This window comes from Amphibalanus amphitrite, unplaced genomic scaffold (assembly GCF_019059575.1).
Source record: "Amphibalanus amphitrite isolate SeventyFive unplaced genomic scaffold, NRLGWU_Aamphi_draft 001706F_arrow, whole genome shotgun sequence".
Taxonomy (NCBI): domain Eukaryota; kingdom Metazoa; phylum Arthropoda; class Thecostraca; order Balanomorpha; family Balanidae; genus Amphibalanus; species Amphibalanus amphitrite.
This window is the reverse complement of record NW_024883199.1, coordinates 68,493-85,027: the sequence shown is the minus strand read 5'-3', so window position 1 is coordinate 85,027 and position 16,535 is coordinate 68,493. Positions and strand designations below refer to the sequence as shown.

The 16,535-nt window shown below is 49.7% G+C and overlaps 3 protein-coding genes across 11 annotated transcripts in view; 1 reads left to right on the top strand and 2 right to left on the bottom strand.

Annotated features, from left to right (window-relative positions):
• LOC122374755 (myeloid zinc finger 1-like) overlaps positions 1–2,334 on the top strand; it is a 37,418-nt gene extending 35,084 nt beyond the window's left edge. For 4 of the 7 annotated variants that reach the window (XM_043353703.1, XM_043353705.1, XM_043353702.1 and 1 more), the window contains exons 16-20: positions 9–115; positions 495–653; positions 1,066–1,192; positions 1,611–1,755; positions 2,000–2,334. In XM_043353703.1, the coding sequence (XP_043209638.1) occupies positions 9–115; positions 495–653; positions 1,066–1,192; positions 1,611–1,748 (531 nt within the window). In that variant the 3' untranslated portion in view covers positions 1,749–1,755; positions 2,000–2,334. Of the gene's footprint in view, positions 1–8; positions 116–494; positions 654–1,065; positions 1,193–1,610 lie in introns of all 7 variants that reach the window. The other 3 variants (XM_043353700.1, XM_043353701.1, XM_043353699.1) reach the window with 1 other exon arrangement.
• Positions 2,335–4,794: 2,460 nt separating this feature from the next.
• LOC122374754 (techylectin-5B-like) lies at positions 4,795–6,129 on the bottom strand. Its single transcript, XM_043353694.1, has 2 exons — positions 5,874–6,129; positions 4,795–5,399 (listed from the first exon to the last, which is right to left on the bottom strand). Exons 1-2 carry the CDS (start codon positions 6,127–6,129, stop codon positions 4,795–4,797), a joined length of 861 nt encoding a protein of 286 aa, XP_043209629.1.
• Positions 6,130–6,845: 716 nt separating this feature from the next.
• Positions 6,846–15,716, bottom strand: LOC122374753 (crossover junction endonuclease EME1-like). 3 transcript variants are annotated; one of them, XM_043353692.1, is made up of 8 exons: positions 15,341–15,716; positions 10,760–10,853; positions 10,250–10,462; positions 9,483–9,653; positions 8,652–8,848; positions 8,137–8,337; positions 7,548–7,737; positions 6,846–7,166 (listed from the first exon to the last, which is right to left on the bottom strand). In XM_043353692.1, the coding sequence occupies exons 1-8, from the start codon at positions 15,388–15,390 to the stop codon at positions 7,002–7,004; spliced, it is 1,281 nt and encodes a 426-aa protein (XP_043209627.1). In that variant the 5' UTR covers positions 15,391–15,716; the 3' UTR covers positions 6,846–7,001. The 3 variants fall into 3 exon arrangements, with proteins under 3 accessions (XP_043209627.1, XP_043209626.1, XP_043209628.1); XM_043353691.1 differs by having other exon boundaries at positions 10,739–10,853; positions 15,341–15,694; XM_043353693.1 differs by lacking the exon at positions 15,341–15,716 and adding an exon at positions 15,171–15,298.
• Positions 15,717–16,535: the final 819 nt, after the last annotated feature.

Genomic DNA, 16,535 nt, shown 5'->3' with positions numbered 1-16,535 from the left:
CCTGACAGCGGGTTCACATGAAGGAGCGACCTCACATCTGCAACCACTGCGGCAAGGGCTTCGTCTCGCTGTACAGCATGCAGAGACACGAGATGATCCACACCAACTCGTACCGGTGGGTGACCCGTCACCGGGAGGGGGGAAGAGGGGGACGGGGAGGGTATAAAAACGAAACTAAACGTCTCTGGTATCGACACTTTTGGCAGAGTCGCTTTGTAAACAAACCATAGGCCAGTGACACTCATGAATCGTAGAATTTTATCGTATTTTTTCAAAGGCATATTTCAATCAAAGCCATAATTAAATCGTTCCTAACTACCGCTGATCGTATTGTATCAGGACATTTTTTTTTGCCTATCATAAATTAATGTATTTAATTTCCCAATTCATTCGTACTCCCCAAGTTTCGTCTGATCCAGATACCACCCCAAATCCCCGACCGTTCCTGGTAATGTGTCACATTCCCCAGCTAAAGTGTGTGTTTGGTGTGGCAGCTTCTACTGCCAGGAGTGCGGTGACGGCTTCCGTCAGAAGCAGCAGCTCACCGCCCACATGCGGCACAAACACGGAGTGGTGGAAATCGAATTTGAGGATGTTCGGGAGTCGACCTTCTTGGGCACCATCACCGATGGCACCGTCACCACCGAGCTGAGGTCAGTGGTGACACGGGGACCAGCACAAACGAGCTGGTGACACGGGGAACCAGCACCACCGGCTGGTGTCTCACGGGGAACCAACGCCGCCGAGCTGAGCCACCAGATGTTATAGTTGCTGAGCTACGAATGATCTAACCTGGTTCTAACTTGGTTCTAACCACTGTATTTCCCGTGTCTTATGTTTTACACGAGTTGCTTAGCAACCCATGTTGTAACGCTGTATCCTCCGTGTGCCAGGTTTTACTGACCGGTTACCTAGAAACCCGTGTTGTAAATTGTAACCTCCGTGTCCCAGGTTTTACACGAGTTGCTTAGCAACCCGTGCTGTAACGCTGTATCCTCTGTGTGTCAAATATTACACCGGTTGCCTAGCAACCCGTGTTGTACCGCTGACTCCTCCTTGTGCCAGGTTTTACTGTCAGGAGTGCGGCTCCGGGTTCCACTCCCGGCGTCTGTTGACGGCTCACATGCGAATCAAACACGGCGTGGCCAACGTGGTCTTTGAGGACGTCCAGCTGCACGTCGCCGGACCAATCGTAAGGACGGGAACGGCGGGGGGGGGACGGAGAGAGACTTGGGAATGTTTTTTTTTTTTTTTGCTTTACCTAAAGCGTATCGGTTACTTATGCCTAAAGCGTATCAGATATCATGGAAATAAGTAAATCCTATTGAATTTGCAAAGCTGAAAAACTGCGTGAAACGATGTGTCAGTGACAGCTCTTAAAATATACTCCAATTCTGCTTTTGCCTTTTACCGTGAATTGGTAAAAGCGTGACCCTTCGACAGTTTCAGTTTATTGCCTCAACTGGCAGCTTGTGTTACAAGTTGTTAGGAGTCGTTTTACCTCCATTTATGACAGGTGTGGACATGAGTTGACCCTGCCGTGTACCTCGCCCAGTTGACTTGTGTCGTCTGACCCGGTGACCTGACCCGGTGACCGCTGACCCGGCCAGGAGCACCTGGAGGCGGTCACGGTGACCCCGGAGGAGGGCGTGGCCGCGCTGACGGAGCAGGCTACAGACACGGCCGACTCGACGGCGGGCGATCCGCGCCAGAGCTGGTGGGACCCCGACCAGCCGGCCACCTACTGAGCCACTGGTGGGACCCCGGCCACCTACTGAGCTACTGGTGGGACCCCGGCCAGCCGGCCACCTACTGAGCCACTGGTGGGACCCCGGCCACCTACTGAGCTACTACTGGTGGGACCCCGACCAGCGGCCCGGCCACCTACTGAGCTAATGGTGGGACCCCGACCAGCGGCCCGGCCACCTACTGAGTCACTGGTGGGACCCCGGCCAGTTCTGAGCCACTAGTAGGACCCCGGCCACCTACTGAGCTACTGGTGGGACCCCGGCCACCTACTGAGCCACTGGTGGGACCCCGACCAGCCGGCCACCTACTGAGAATTCACCTTGCGCATCTCTGCTTCGGCGTCGTCCAACCTGTCGCGACTGTTGACATGTTTATGTTGTCAGTTGTTGGCTGTCTGAATATGTCTGTACATTGGTCACGGACTCGTGAACTGCCGCTGGGGAGAATCCTTACGGTCGGCTATCGTGTTTTTGTTTGCTTTTTCTCGACTCGGCGCCGTTTGGCGGCGACATGACTGAATGACGTGGTTAGTAATAGATGTGTGTTTATCGACATGAACAATATAACGTCTTACTGCAGTCTCAATTGTTCTTTCTTGATCTTTCAGTAGGACGCACCCGTGCTGCAGGTATATGAATAATAAAGATAGATCCAGCCTAATCTTACAAGGAGGCGGACGTGACCCTGACCCCGGAGGATCTAACCTAACTAATCTAATCTGACCTTATCTGACCTAATCGTCTCTCTCTCTCTCTCTCTCTCTCTCTCTCTCTCTCTCTCTCTCTCTCTCTCTCTCTCTCTCTCTCTCTCTCTCTCTCTCTCTCTCTCTCTCTCTCTCTCTCTCACTCACTCACTCACTCACTCACTCACTCACTCACTCACTCACTCACTCACTCACTCACTCACTCACTCACTCACTCACTCACTCACTCACTCACTCTCATTCACACACACGCACTCTTCTCGACCACCACCATCGAGATTGGGAGAATAAAGCTGTGCTTTTCTCGCGCTTTTGCCGACACTTCTCGACTCAGCGGAGGTTTATTTTACCCAGTTTCTCTTGTCAGTCCATATGTTCACTGTGTGCCGTGTCACAACTGTGTTTACACTTATAACCCTACGTAACACTACTGTTCCCTGTGTAACACTAACACCGCCGTGCCCAGTGTAACACCCCGTCCTCTGTGAAATACCCCCGTCCCCTGTGTAACACCCCGTCCCAAGCTGTGTAACACCCAGCTGTGTAACACCCCCGTCCCCTGTGAAATACCCCCGTCCCCTGTGAAATACCCCCGTCCCCTGTGTAACAACACCGTCCACTGTGTAACACCACCGTCCCCTGTGTAACAACACCGTCCACTGTGTAACACCCCGTCCCCTGTGTAACACCCCGTCCCCTGTGAAATACCCCCGTCCCCTGTGTAACACCGTCCCCTGTGTAACACCGTCCCCTGTGTAACACCACCGTCCCCTGTGTAATACCACCGTCCCCTGTATAATACCCCCGTCCCAAGCTGTGTAACACCACCGTCCCCTGTATAATACCCCCGTCCCAAGCTGTGTAATACCCCCGTCCCCTGTGTAATACCCCGTCCCCTGTGTAACACCGCCGTCCCAAGCTGTGTAACACCACCGTCCCCTGTGTAACACCGCCGTCCCCTGTGTAGCGGCTGTGTACGCCGTGCTGTGACAGTGACTCTCGACAGCTGAGTGGGGGCGGTGTCAGGCGGCGGCGGAAACAGCTCCTTCGAAAGCAGCTTGTACTGATGGGACAATTGGTGGGATAAAATGGTACATGACAAATGGGATTATATCAGATGAGATAGGTCAATAGTCCCACTGGCTTACCCGTTGGGCGAGCTGTCAGAAATTCGTATTGTGCGATGGCAAATTATACAGGGTGATTTTTTTTACTTGTTAAAAAGTAATGAGGTCTAGTGGGGTTAAAATGCAAATATATCTTGCAAAATTGTATGCCAGGATGACGAGCATTCTGGGACATTTTGATTTCATGCAGACACGATGCAAAGGAACGTCCATCGTGTATTTTACTTGTGCTTGAAGTTACCCCCTCTCTCACCGACACGACTCAGCCCGCCTGAGCACGTGTTAAACAGCACCATGGATTCCCATACTCATTAGGCGGACTGAAAAGGCTCCTATCGCCCATTTTCAGCTCTGCCAGATATTTCCACTGTTTTCTTGTTATATCTGCCATAGCTGGGTCCAAAAACTAGAAGTTTAGGGAGGGCAGGTCGAGGATTTTGATACTGGCGGCCCTGATGGTGTCTGATTCGCTGTTTTTCTTTCTCCCTGAAGACTGATTCTTCAAAAGCTGCTCATACGCCAGATGGACCGTTTGAAGGTTATTTATGACTACAAGCTTGTTCATGCGTTATTTAACGTCTTTCTGAGGCATCTCCTTGATCATCGTATGCTTCGAACTGCCTCAATGCTTCAAAATCATCGTTTTGTGTCGTTCCTTTCTGAACGGCGGTGGACCATGCGTGCCCGATTGGTGGGACATTTTCAGGCTCCATTGGGGCCGAGGCCGTCGGTCAAAAGGGATAAATGATGACACCATACAAAATGTCCCAGATTTATCTATCACGTGCAATGCTTTTTTGCACGCGATTTTTCGATTTAGGGACCACCATTGACGTTTACTTTTTAACAGTTAAAAAAAATCACCCTGTACATCAGCATTCAAATAACTGTTTATTTATCCAAGCATTACCGGAGTACATTTTCAAGCATGTGACACAAATGATTGACTTCACGACCAGGGCTGTATGCATACAGAGAGTGGGTACATTGCCCCCACCTATGGGAAAGGAACGTACTTCGTTCCGGCCCTATGAAATAACGTGTTCCCAACATTTCATACTCTCACCAGGTTAGAACGCCCTCTAACTCACAGCACCACCAGTGTCTGGGTTAATCACACTGCTTTTGACCCCGCTAGTGTCCGAGCGACTGCCGCACGGTGTTTGTGACACCGACTGTACATCTCTGTGATGACCTCCTCGGTGCGTAGCTGAGTTAGGTGGGCCTGATCTTCATTGCGGTCTTCTTCAGTGACTCAAATCTCCTCCACCTGTACCACCATATTCCCGTCTTGTCCACATCACCGCCGTCCCGGTACCGTCCGTTCAGGTTGCTCCACCCGCACCCGCTGTACCACCAGGCCCCCTGATGGTCCTGTGCACAGTGACCGTCACCCCAGTCGTCCTGGTCACGGTCACGGGTGGAGAACTTCCTTTTGACGGCATACTTCAGACCATCCGTGGCATTTCCCGAGTAGTCAGAGGCGCTCAGTCTGTAGCCGTACAGCTCAGACGAGATACGGAACTGTTGGTAGGTAGCGTATCGTCGACTGCCGTCGAACGCCTCAAGATCAACTCGAAGCTCGTAACGTCGGTCTGATGACGTCAGCTGAAACAGGTGCTCAAGGCCCCACCAGAATTCTTGGGTTACGTTACCGAATCCCTCCTTATACTCCTTCCATCCCAGGTAGAAATCCTGGCGGGGCTCGATATTGTCTCTCCGCTGGATCACCGTCCAGTTCCCTCCGGCAAATTCCATGTCGCAGTAGGCCTCAACGGGTGGCTGTTTGTTGTCGCCACTGGGCAGAAGGAGGTAGACTCCTGATGGGGAGTCGACAGGCAAGTCGCTGCAATCACGTGCAGGGGCCAACTGTTTTATCTTAGCAGCGAGGTCACCAATACGCTCCTGTTGGGATGATGTGTTGTTTATAGCTTCGGTCAGCTTGTATCCTAGAATATCAACCTGGGAGGTCAGGTTATCCAGGCTATTCACTCTGATGGAAAGCTCACTCTGAGTCGTTTTTTGTTCGTTTAGCTGGACGTTGAGCTCGTTCAGTTGAGATTCCTGGCTGTCGAGCCTTCTAGCCAGTTGAGACGTCTGTGCGAGTTGATCTCCTTGTTGTTTAACGATGATATCCATTTGCGCCGTGCGATTATTCACTGTGGCTGCGGTCTCCTCTTGTTGCGATTTTTGTTCATTCAGCTGGGTGTTGAGTTCGCTCAGTTGAGATTGCTGACTGTCGAGTCTGGCAGTAATTCCACTCAGTTGACTGGACATCTCATCCATCTGCTCACCCAGTCGGTTCGTCAACACGTGGGCAGTCAGCGTACTCATCCTGGAGTCAAGCAGAGTCAGTCTGGTGTCCAGGGACTCCACCCGAGACTCGAGTTTGCTGACGACGGGCTGTAGCTCTCGATGAACTGCTCTTGCTATGTAACTGTACACCTCGTCGGCAGTGGGCAGGGCGGCCGGCTGCTGCTGCTGCGCCGCGGTCCATCCGGCCAGGGCGGTCCAGACGACAAGTATCACACCGATCACTGTGCTAGCCATGTTGGCCTAGAAGCAGGTGCCGGCGGCGTCGGCTGCCGCCCTCGGACTGACGGCTCGGAGCTGGCAGGACGTCTGCAGAGCTCGGTGCGGCTGGCCTCTATCAGAGGCGCCACATCCGGTCAGGCGGCCCGGTCCCGTGACCGACAGACTCAGCGATAAACATTTGCAGTGGCCTCGGAGCACTCCGTTGCATTGCTGCCCCACCCGGTGGTCTCATCCATCGACCCAGTAGATTTATACACTATAGACTCTGAAGCTTGGAGCTGCATGTCAAATGCGTGTTTTCGTGTGTGTGTGGGGGGGGAGTGTTAAATGGTGTACAGTCTTGAAGACGGTGATAGGTTAGCTACATCATTGGGATATTGTGATAATTATTAACAGTTACATAAAGAATCATTCCAGTTGTCAATATTCGACGATTCCTTAATTGCGACCGGGCTGGTTGTACTGACTTGACCTATCCCAATACAGCATTGATGAACACGCGCAATCAACTGAACCAGTTTGAACACAAAATACCTTCTGCAGTCATATGACGAAAGGAGAGTTTCTGTGATATCTCCGCGAATATGCCTCCCTGATAGTGTATGTAGACCCGTTATTGGTACAGTAGACCCGTCATAACGACGCACTTAAAATCAGCTCAGTTGGCTCACATGTTATTCGGTTATCACCAGCGGCCGGCGAAATGAAATCACGCGAACCAGCCAACCAACTACAGATTGCAAAACATTTATTTTACACAAAAATGACTTGAAATATGTACATGGAATGCTGTGCTGTGCGCTATCCCCACCTCCCGCTGATGGCCTCACTGTACTGATGACGTCACTTCTCGCCCGCTGGTGACGTCACTTCTCACACCCATGACGTCACAGCTCCAGGTCGCCGTCGGTGGCGGTCATGGCCGCATAAAGTCGTCGGCTGGTCTCGTTTCCAACCCGCCGTGACGATACCAGCGGTCCGACCGACCTGCGCACAGTCAGATCCGCCACCAGCCGCTCGCGCTGCTCGACAGACGCGCACGACGCGAACCCCTGTGCAAGAGGAAGAGGGGCGTGCCGTCAGAGACAGAGGGGAGTGGGGGTGCCGCAGAGACGAATAGAGCAAAATATCTACCTGAGCTTGGATGAAAACACTTGCCTTAGTATTGGGTATCATATGCTGTAAACCTGTCCGGAATTTGTCTGGAGGACTCAGCATGCCGAGGCATTTAGTACTTAACTAAGTATCTGAGTTATAAACCCCTAATAAACAAACAGAATTAAGTCTCACACCTACCACCAAAGCTCTATAAGCCGCCTCCTTTGGGCTCTGAGCAGAATCCCTCCCCAGCGCTGCCAGCCAAAATGACCAGTTTGTAGTCGGCGCGCCCTAAAGCCCCAATAAACCAGCAGCGGTCCCCGCCCCATACTGACCTGAAGCAGCGCCTGCGGGCTCGGGTAGGCCTCTCCGACGGCCTGGGCCGTCTCCAGGGAGCCCCCACACAGGGGACGCAGCTGTTCCGTCCACAGTCGTCTCAGTCCGCGCAGGGAGGCGTCCACCTTCACCGGGCGGGCCGAGTCGGCGTCAGCGAACCACGCGAACGGGTGACGGCCGCGCTGGCGCCTGCGGGCGGGGGGAGTCATTGGAGGCCTATGACTAGCTGTCGTTTAAGTTATCTAGTACATCATACGGGTGCGGACGTGCTTAGATGACCCACAACAGACAAGTACCCGTTGGGGACAATAAGCCACGCAGAAAATTTGGAGAATTCAGGCAATGTAACAATCTTGAAAGGGATGACCGACACAATTTACCGTTGCGGCAAAGATGTAATTCAGACCTTAGTCACGCGCTAGGTAGCGATAACAATGTAAATTTGCTCTTCAATATAAACCATTTTGACTTTGAAGTATGAACTCCATCACACAACTGTTCAAGTCAAGTCAGATATAATCTGACTGGAATGTAACGCAAATCTCGCGGATCGACTAGATTAGAAACACATCCCATCCCCTTTCTTACTTGAACGGCTCCTCAGCTATGGCTTTGGTCATCTGAGCTAGAAAGACGCCGCCGTCGGCCGGTGTTGTGACGATCCGTAGCGAGTGGGGAGTCTCCAGCAGTGAGTCCACCACAGCGTCCTCCAGTTGGAGACGCTCCAGTCTGCGCCCGCCGCCGCCGCCCGCCGCCGCGCGACCGTAACTGCCGGTCACCTTCTTCGTCCTGTCGCGGGGAGTGAGGGTAAGCAAGGTAAAGGAAAGGTGGTGACGTTTGGTTGGATTGTACTTATGGAAAAGTCACTAATGTTTATCATTAAAATCCGAAAATTCTACCATCTTGACGTAATATCCGAAAAATACCTTAAATCGTTTCAGATTAGTTATGTAATGACATGAACTAAACTTCATCGTCTGTTGAACATTACTTCACAATAACTGGCTAGCTAGTCAGCACTACCTAGCGCCAGCATTGCACTAGGACAACCACCAATAAGCGTTTCATCATACCTCACCCTGCCCCATCCCTGATAATCTGACCTGCAGAGCTTGTCCAGATCCCAGCAGAGTATGGTGACCTTTTTGCCGGTCTCCCTGCCCAGCTGGAGCATTGTCTCGGTCAGCCCCCGCCCACCCGACACTGTTTGTTGACCGGTCTGGACCAGTGAGGCCAGCGTGGCAGCCTCTATGACAGCTACTAGGTGGTCCTGAGACTCCCGCCGAGTGGTGGTTACCGCCTGAGAACAGCACGAGGATCAGAGGGGTCAGAGAACATCAGATGGTGCAACATCTGATCTGACAGTTCAGCGCTATGTTCCACGAATTGTGTACCTCACTCATCAACTACGGAGCATATGGATGTGTGAGGCCTAATATCGGTTTAGTCCCATAGTAAATAATCATTTTGCTTATCATCCCTTGTGTCTTGAAAACAGCAGGCTGACTAGGAAACAACCTGATTAAAAGTTCACATTATCGTATTAGTATTACGATACTTACTCTATAAGTGTCCCGACAAGGCGTTTTCAAACAAACTTTTTTTTTACTAAACCAATTAAAAATCAGCTGCAAATTACCTAAAATTTGAAGCATTATGCTCCTTCATTACTTGTTACAACACACACCGTTGCACGAGATTTCGGAAAATGACACTTAAATGGCCCTCTGCTAGTCTGTGACTGTCCGACTGGAATAGTGTGTGCCAGGACTCTGAGCCGTAATCGTCACGCCATGTTTGGATCGCTCATGATAGTAAGTAGTAAGTACCGATTCCGAGTGTACCATACATCAATGGCGCCGGTAATAGATACAGCGTCAGCCCCTACGAATTACGATACCTCTGTCTCTGTGAATCCGTCCGCCGGAGCCCACCTGTCCATCGCGCTCGAGGCAGCCGCTCACTTCCCGCTCCCAGGTGACGGTGCCCGGCTGGGCGGCCGTGATGACGTGTACAGTGACGTCAGAGTTCTCCTGGAGGGCGGCCAGCAGCTGACCGCCGCCGGGCACCTCCAGCACGCGGCGGTCCACCAGCGCGTGTAGAGACTGGCCGCAAAGAGGCAAATAAAGATGTTACAGTTAGTGTGCCGAGCAGCGACTCGCAGAAAACCGGCAAACAAAGTATGCTAAAGATTTGAACAGTGACAATATATCATGCGAAGAGTTACAGAACTAATTCCTTGTGCACATTGCACAAGCATACGATCGTTACCCTTTCGTTGAGGATAAATTTAGTTTAGACGTCTTTGAACGGACGGGTTGACACAGCAAGAGCCACGGCTAAGCGAAGTTTGTGCTGTGTGCGGGCCGTGAACTCAACCGTCCGATCGGGAAAATCCTAATCGACATACATACTAGTCAGTTGGTTCCTAGAGCCCCTATGGACACTTACTGACCTCTTTGACACTCCGTACTCCAGCAATGCCCTGACATATTCAGCTTAGTGCCCCAATCCCAAGGACACTTACCGGCACTCCTCAGTACCCAGTCTACGCACCTGGGAATGCCCTGACCTGGTCACATGGATGCCCAGTGGCCAGCCCCGCCCCCCACAACTCAGTCCTCGGACTATTCACCTGGCAGCTGTCCTAGCCTTGGTTGAGTGTCCCGAGTACCGAGCCTGCCGTTCCCCACTGACTCACCTTCTGGCAGTGTTCGGGCCGCTCCATGCGCCGCGCTGCCGTCTCGGCGCGCCTCAGTTCTTTTTCCAGCGCCTTCTGTCGACTGGCAGCGCCTCGTCCGCCGCCACGCTGCCGCCCTGAGGTGGTGGTCGCCGCTGGCCTACTGACGCCATTCTGAGTCGGTGGAAGTGCCGGTGGCGGGCTTCGATGCGGCGAACGGCTGCGTGGTTGGTCCTGGAGACAGCAGAGTTCATCAATAAACATTGCTGGTAGGTAAGAAAATTGTCTAATGTTAGGCATCAGTCACCTCATATCATTCATGAAATGCAAGAACACTTGTAACTTTTGAAATAAATAAATTGTCAATCATCATCCTTAGGTAGTGCCAGTGTGCATCAACAGCATTTATATTCTTAAAAAAGTTGTCACCAAGGTAAGATTATTTGCTGTAAATTAATGGATCACAAAATATTTCACTGCGGCATTGCATCTCTCCAAAAGTTCACACACTTCTCTGTTTGGTAGTGTTACCCTTTCAGGAGATTCCAGTCTGATTGGGTCCTGAAAGCTGCTGCCAGCAGACTCATCTGATGGTGCCAGTCTTTGCAGCAGTGGCACATACCATCTGAGGATGGATGGAAATACCCGTTAGGAACGTAATGCACTGTACACAATCACAAATATGTTCGACATCAGTTGAGGCTTTCATTTAATTTACTAGCTGAATTGAGTCGAGATTAAGGTAAAACATTCACAATATTTGGTACTCTCTTAGCAGACGTCACCCCAGTTGCCAGATCTAATGGCCAGTTGAAAAATCTAGAGACTTTTTGAAACGTCTCTAAATGGGCAGGAAAATCACCCCCAGGGGTCAATTAGGGGGCGGGGAACACGAATTTGACACTTATTTTGGCCTAACTCCCCTCCTTCATCCCTTAATCCTCCCTTAAAGGACGGGGCGCGTCAAAAGTGCCTCAAGGATTCGTCTGATCGCCAAAATAAGGGTCGCAATCGATTCCTCGCGTCAATATGTGGCCGCAGCCTCACGTTCCAGATGTGTACAGCGTATCCCTTATCCCTTAATCGCCCCTTAGAGGAAGGGGTGTGTCAAAAGTGCCTCAAGGTGTCGTCTGATCGCCAAAATAATGGTCGCAATCGATTCCTCTGGTCGATATCTAGCCGCAGTTTTGGGTTCCAGTCCAGATGTTTGGCACCGGTCCCTTACCCCTTAACCCGCGCCCTGCTGGGGGGGGGGGTGTTTGAACACCCCCCTTGTGGTTTTTCGCGAATATCTCAAAAACGGCGGCGCGGAGCGCCGCCGTTTTTGGTATACCTTATCATACATCAATTCTACACATGTTGTGAAAATTTCAGACCAAGGTCATTCAAGGTCAGGTCACCAGGTCACTTGAAGTGACCTCACCTCATAAAAAGTTTCAATGTCTGTCATAGCTACACCGAGTGACCGATCGCTTTGAAACTTTCAGCGATTGATAAGAGTAACAGTATCTATAAAATGTATATCTCGGAATTTTGATATCGGTGACCTAAGGTCAGGTCAATTTTGCGACCTCCCCATTATAAGTCAATGGGAGAAAATTGAAATGCGCCTCTTTTGGACGAAAGACATTATAAACACTCCCAAACACTGAATTACAAGTGGTTTAGTCACACTGAACATGAAAATGGTGTCCGTGACCCTTGTTTATGCCCTGAGGTCATCTTAGGTCACGAATTGTATCTAACAGTTTTTCGCAAATAACTTTTGATAGAGGCATGCTAGAGCGATGAAAACGCCTTAGATGTGTTCAGCTCGACGATACGGATCGACTGATATGCAATATGACCCTTTCCGGTCAGGTCATGACCTTGACCTGAGGTCAAATTTTCAAGTTGACCTTTCAAGGTCAAGTTATAGTTCATTCGATGCGTCTTGACGAGAGGAACACGATACCGGTAAAAGTAAGCTCGTACAAGGCTTGGGTCAAAAGTTATTGCCGAAAAACTGTTTCCGAAAAAATCGGCTATTTTTGCAGTTTTTGCCCCCTGCAGGCAAAACCGTTGACGTTAGGTCAAATCTGAGAGAATTACTCAGAAAGGGCGTTAATAGGGCTATCGAATGCGCTTTTCCGCGGCGCCGTAGCTCTATTGGTTCCCGAGTTATGCGTTGGCTTCTTGGAAATTTTCGATATTCGACCTGGAAATCGGCGAAATTTTGCCTTCAATGACCTCTGGTGACCTAACCTTTGACCTGACCAAAAAATTGACCGAATTGATTTCGTCATTATTTTTGACGCTCTTTCGAACGCCGCCTTCCGCGTATCGCTACGTGGCCCAGGAGCCGAGTTACAAGGGGGGGTGTTCAAACACCCCCCCCCCAGCAGGGCGTGGAAATCCAGGACCCCCAGCCGGGCGCGGGTTAAATGCCCGTTATATCGCGCTCCGTAGGGAGGGGGGCGATCAGACGAACCCTTCAGGCACTTTTAACGCGCCCCGTCCTTTAACCCGCGCGGGGCTGGGGGGGGGGGGTAAATTTTACCCCCCTCGCGAATTTTTGCGATATCTCAAAAACGGCGGCGCGCAGCGCCGCCAAACTTTCAGTACCTTTTCTTACATCAATTTGACACGTTCCCTGAAAATTTGAGCGAAATCCGTCGGAAAATTTTTGAGAAATTGACGTTTTAGTGACGTCATGTTCGCCATTTTCGCCTCAAAAACGGCAAAAGTTCAAACGCCGCTAACATCTTCATTTTTAAAGGAATCAAGACGTAACAAAAAAGGTTATACGTAATTTTACTTTGTCTATCAAATGGCTATCTCGGTTTTTTGAAAATTTTGGATTTTGGCCTAATTTTTTTCAAAAAACTGATTTTTTTGGGAAAATCATTATAAAATCCAAAATTTTGAGTCTATCGAAAAAACCGGAATATATGTCAGAGAAGTGGTCTATGTGCACATACATACCAAATTTTAGAAGAATCGGTTCAAAAATGTGGGAGTTATTCAAAATTTTATGACGTCACGACACACAAAATTTTTGAAAAATGACTTTTTTGGAAGTTCTAGACCTCGTACGGAAACAAAAATAGCACCATTCGATTCGCCGTGAAAAACTGCATCAGATAGACACCTTTTTAGGCCTTAACAACTAACTTCAAAATTTGACCTCACTTGACCTGACCTTGACCTGACCTCGACCGGAAATTCATCCCGAGGTGGTCCATATCACTTATTGAGTGTGCCTACTGAATTCTATGAGTAAAATGACCCATAAAACATGTGTCGCACATGCCCTTTTCTATATTTTGTTTTTTGGTGACCTGACCTGACCTGACCTGACCTTGACCTTGACCTCTAAATGATATTGTATGCAACGAATATTGTCTTGGTAGCCTAAGAACACGTTTTGGGCGATCAGTCTCAGTCCATGACTCCATTCTTCGGCAACTACGGTGCAAGGCCGATACTGTAGAAACTTGCAATTTGTACCCTTGACCTGACCTTGACCTTGACCTCAAACTTTAAATTAAGTACATGTTTTTAGTAGTTCGTGATGAGAGCTTTCGATTGGCGTTTGAATTTTCCAAATCGGACCATTAGTTCGGGAGATAACAGGGGGGTAAAATTTACCCCCCCCCCCCAGCCCCGCGCGTTCGGCTGGAGACCCCAGCCCCGCGCGGGTTAAGGGACGATTAAGGGATAAGGGAAACGCAGCACACATCTGGAACGTGAGGCTGCGGCTAGATATCGACCCGAGGAATCGATTGCGAACCTTATTTTGGCGATCAGACGAGCCCTTGAGGCACTTATGACGCGCCCCGTCCTTTAAGGGACGATTAAGGGATAAGGGATACGCTGCACACATCAGGAACGTGAGGCTGCGGCTAGATATCGACCCGAGGAATCGATTGCGACCCTTATTTTGGCGATCAGACGAGCCCTTGAGGCACTTTTGACGCGCCCCGTCCTTTAAGGGACGATTAAGGGATAAGGGAAACGCAGCACACATCTGGAACGTGAGGCTGCGGCTAGATATCGACCCGAGGAATCGATTGCGACCCTTATTTTGGCGATCAGACGAGCCCTTGAGGCACTTATGACGCGCTCCGTCCTTTAAGGGACGATTAAGGGATAAGGGATACGCTGCACACATCAGGAACGTGAGGCTGCGGCTAGATATCGACACGAGGAATCGATTGCGACCCTTATTTTGGCGATCAGACGAGCCCTTGAGGCTTTTTTGACGCGCCCCGTCCTTTAAGGGACGATTAAGGGATAAGGGAAACGCAGCACACATCTGGAACGTGAGGCTGCGGCTAGATATCGACCCGAGGAATCGATTGCGACCCTTATTTTGGCGATCAGACGAGCCCTTGAGGCACTTATGACGCGCCCCGTCCTTTAAGGGACGATTAAGGGATAAGGGATACGCTGCACACATCAGGAACGTGAGGCTGCGGCTAGATATCGACCCGAGGAATCGATTGCGACCCTTATTTTGGCGATCAGACGAGCCCTTGAGACGCTTTTGACGCGCCCCGTCCTTTAAGGGACGATTAAGGGATAAGGGATACGCTGCACACATCTGGAACGTGAGGCTGCGGCCACATATTGACGCGAGGAATCGATTGCGACCCTTATTTTGGCGATCAGACGAATCCTTGAGGCACTTTTGACGCGCCCCGTCCTTTAAGGGAGGATTAAGGGATGAAGGAGGGGAGTTAGGCCAAAATAAGTGTCAAATTCGTGTTCCCCGCCCCCTAATTGACGCCTGGGGGTGATTTTCCTGCCCATTTAGAGACTTTTCAAAAAGTCTCTAGATTTTTCAACTGGCCATTAGATCTGGCAACTGGGGTGACGTCTGCTAAGAGAGTACCCAATATTTTATAACTAGCAAAATCAGCCATATCTTCTCCACAACACTTTTAAATCAATGTCTTACAATGTGCAGTACCGTGGCGAGTAACCCTTCTAAGTTCCAAATAACAGATTTATTAGAAAACAAAATGGGCATCGAAAAACTGCTGATGGTCACACTGGTACTTCGCTTCGCTTTAGCAGTAAATTGAAATGGCAACAATGAACAATGGACTGAGGCCGAAAATCACTCACCCATCATCATCCGAATCTTCAGATACAGATAAATCGTGGTAACTCATCATACGATACAACAGAGTTCTGTAAATATTTAATTATGTTTTATTGATTGTAAATGATACAGGGGATACCATTTTACCAAAATAATACAATCCCAGACAAATAACGCGCCAATCGCGCCCAAGTTTACAAAAATTGCGGCAGTTTCGAAACAGGTGCGCATATTTTCCTGGCAAAACACGGAGCTTCCAAATAGGCATCCATATGAAGGATTTTTGTACCTCATGCTTGGTGAGGTAATAAAAGGAATCTTGAGGTAATAATCTGCCGTTGCGCAAGGTTTTGCGAGTCTTTCGTCTTGCATGTTGTCCCTTGCATCAGCCTTGCATGGCTTCTATTTGACACCAACACGCGTGCGGGCAGGCGTGCACCGTGAGCAGCGCCACCGGGAATGTGGCGTCAGCTGATTGATGCGTGTGCTGCTTTTGAACAGTTGCGTACGGTACATATCGTTCACATTAAAAATTAACCAATGTTTCAAATTCTATTATTATAAATTGACACTTTATATTATTACATTGTGTCAAAATATAATCATTATAATGTGTTATTCAATGTATAATCAAGTAGCTATCAAAAGGCTTAAATTATAAATTGAGTCTTTACCAGTAAATAGAAATAGCATATCATCCGCGTAGTAAAGCATAGGCGTATTTGTGAGAAAATGGATAGAATTGAATTAGGCAGAGTCGCTTTCCTGGTTGATCTAATTTTGGCATCGCTTCTTATTTTACATCCGCAACTATATATCCCTGATGCCGAATATCCAGCGGCAGGCATAGACACAACACTTACGGCAGGGACTTTGATGCAAAACCGCTTCTGTAAATAAAATAACTCTGAAATGGTGCTGGTTGTCCACCTATTATCTCCAGTGTAAATGAAGGCCGAGAGAACGCGCTTTCTGAAAGTTTTAATTATATGACATCCCGGCGTACTGTACGTCGTCGTGAGCGACGTTTCACGGCCGCTGCTAGCACCCTCCCACCACACGCAGCGAAATCGGTTTCCACCATTAGAGTTCAGTGGTTTCCACATACATTTAAGAACTCGGACGCTCCAATATTGAATGACGTTAGCTGGTCTCTAAACCCAATGCAGTGACTTGTCTCAGACTTAACCTGACATCGACGTGACTTGTTGACCTACT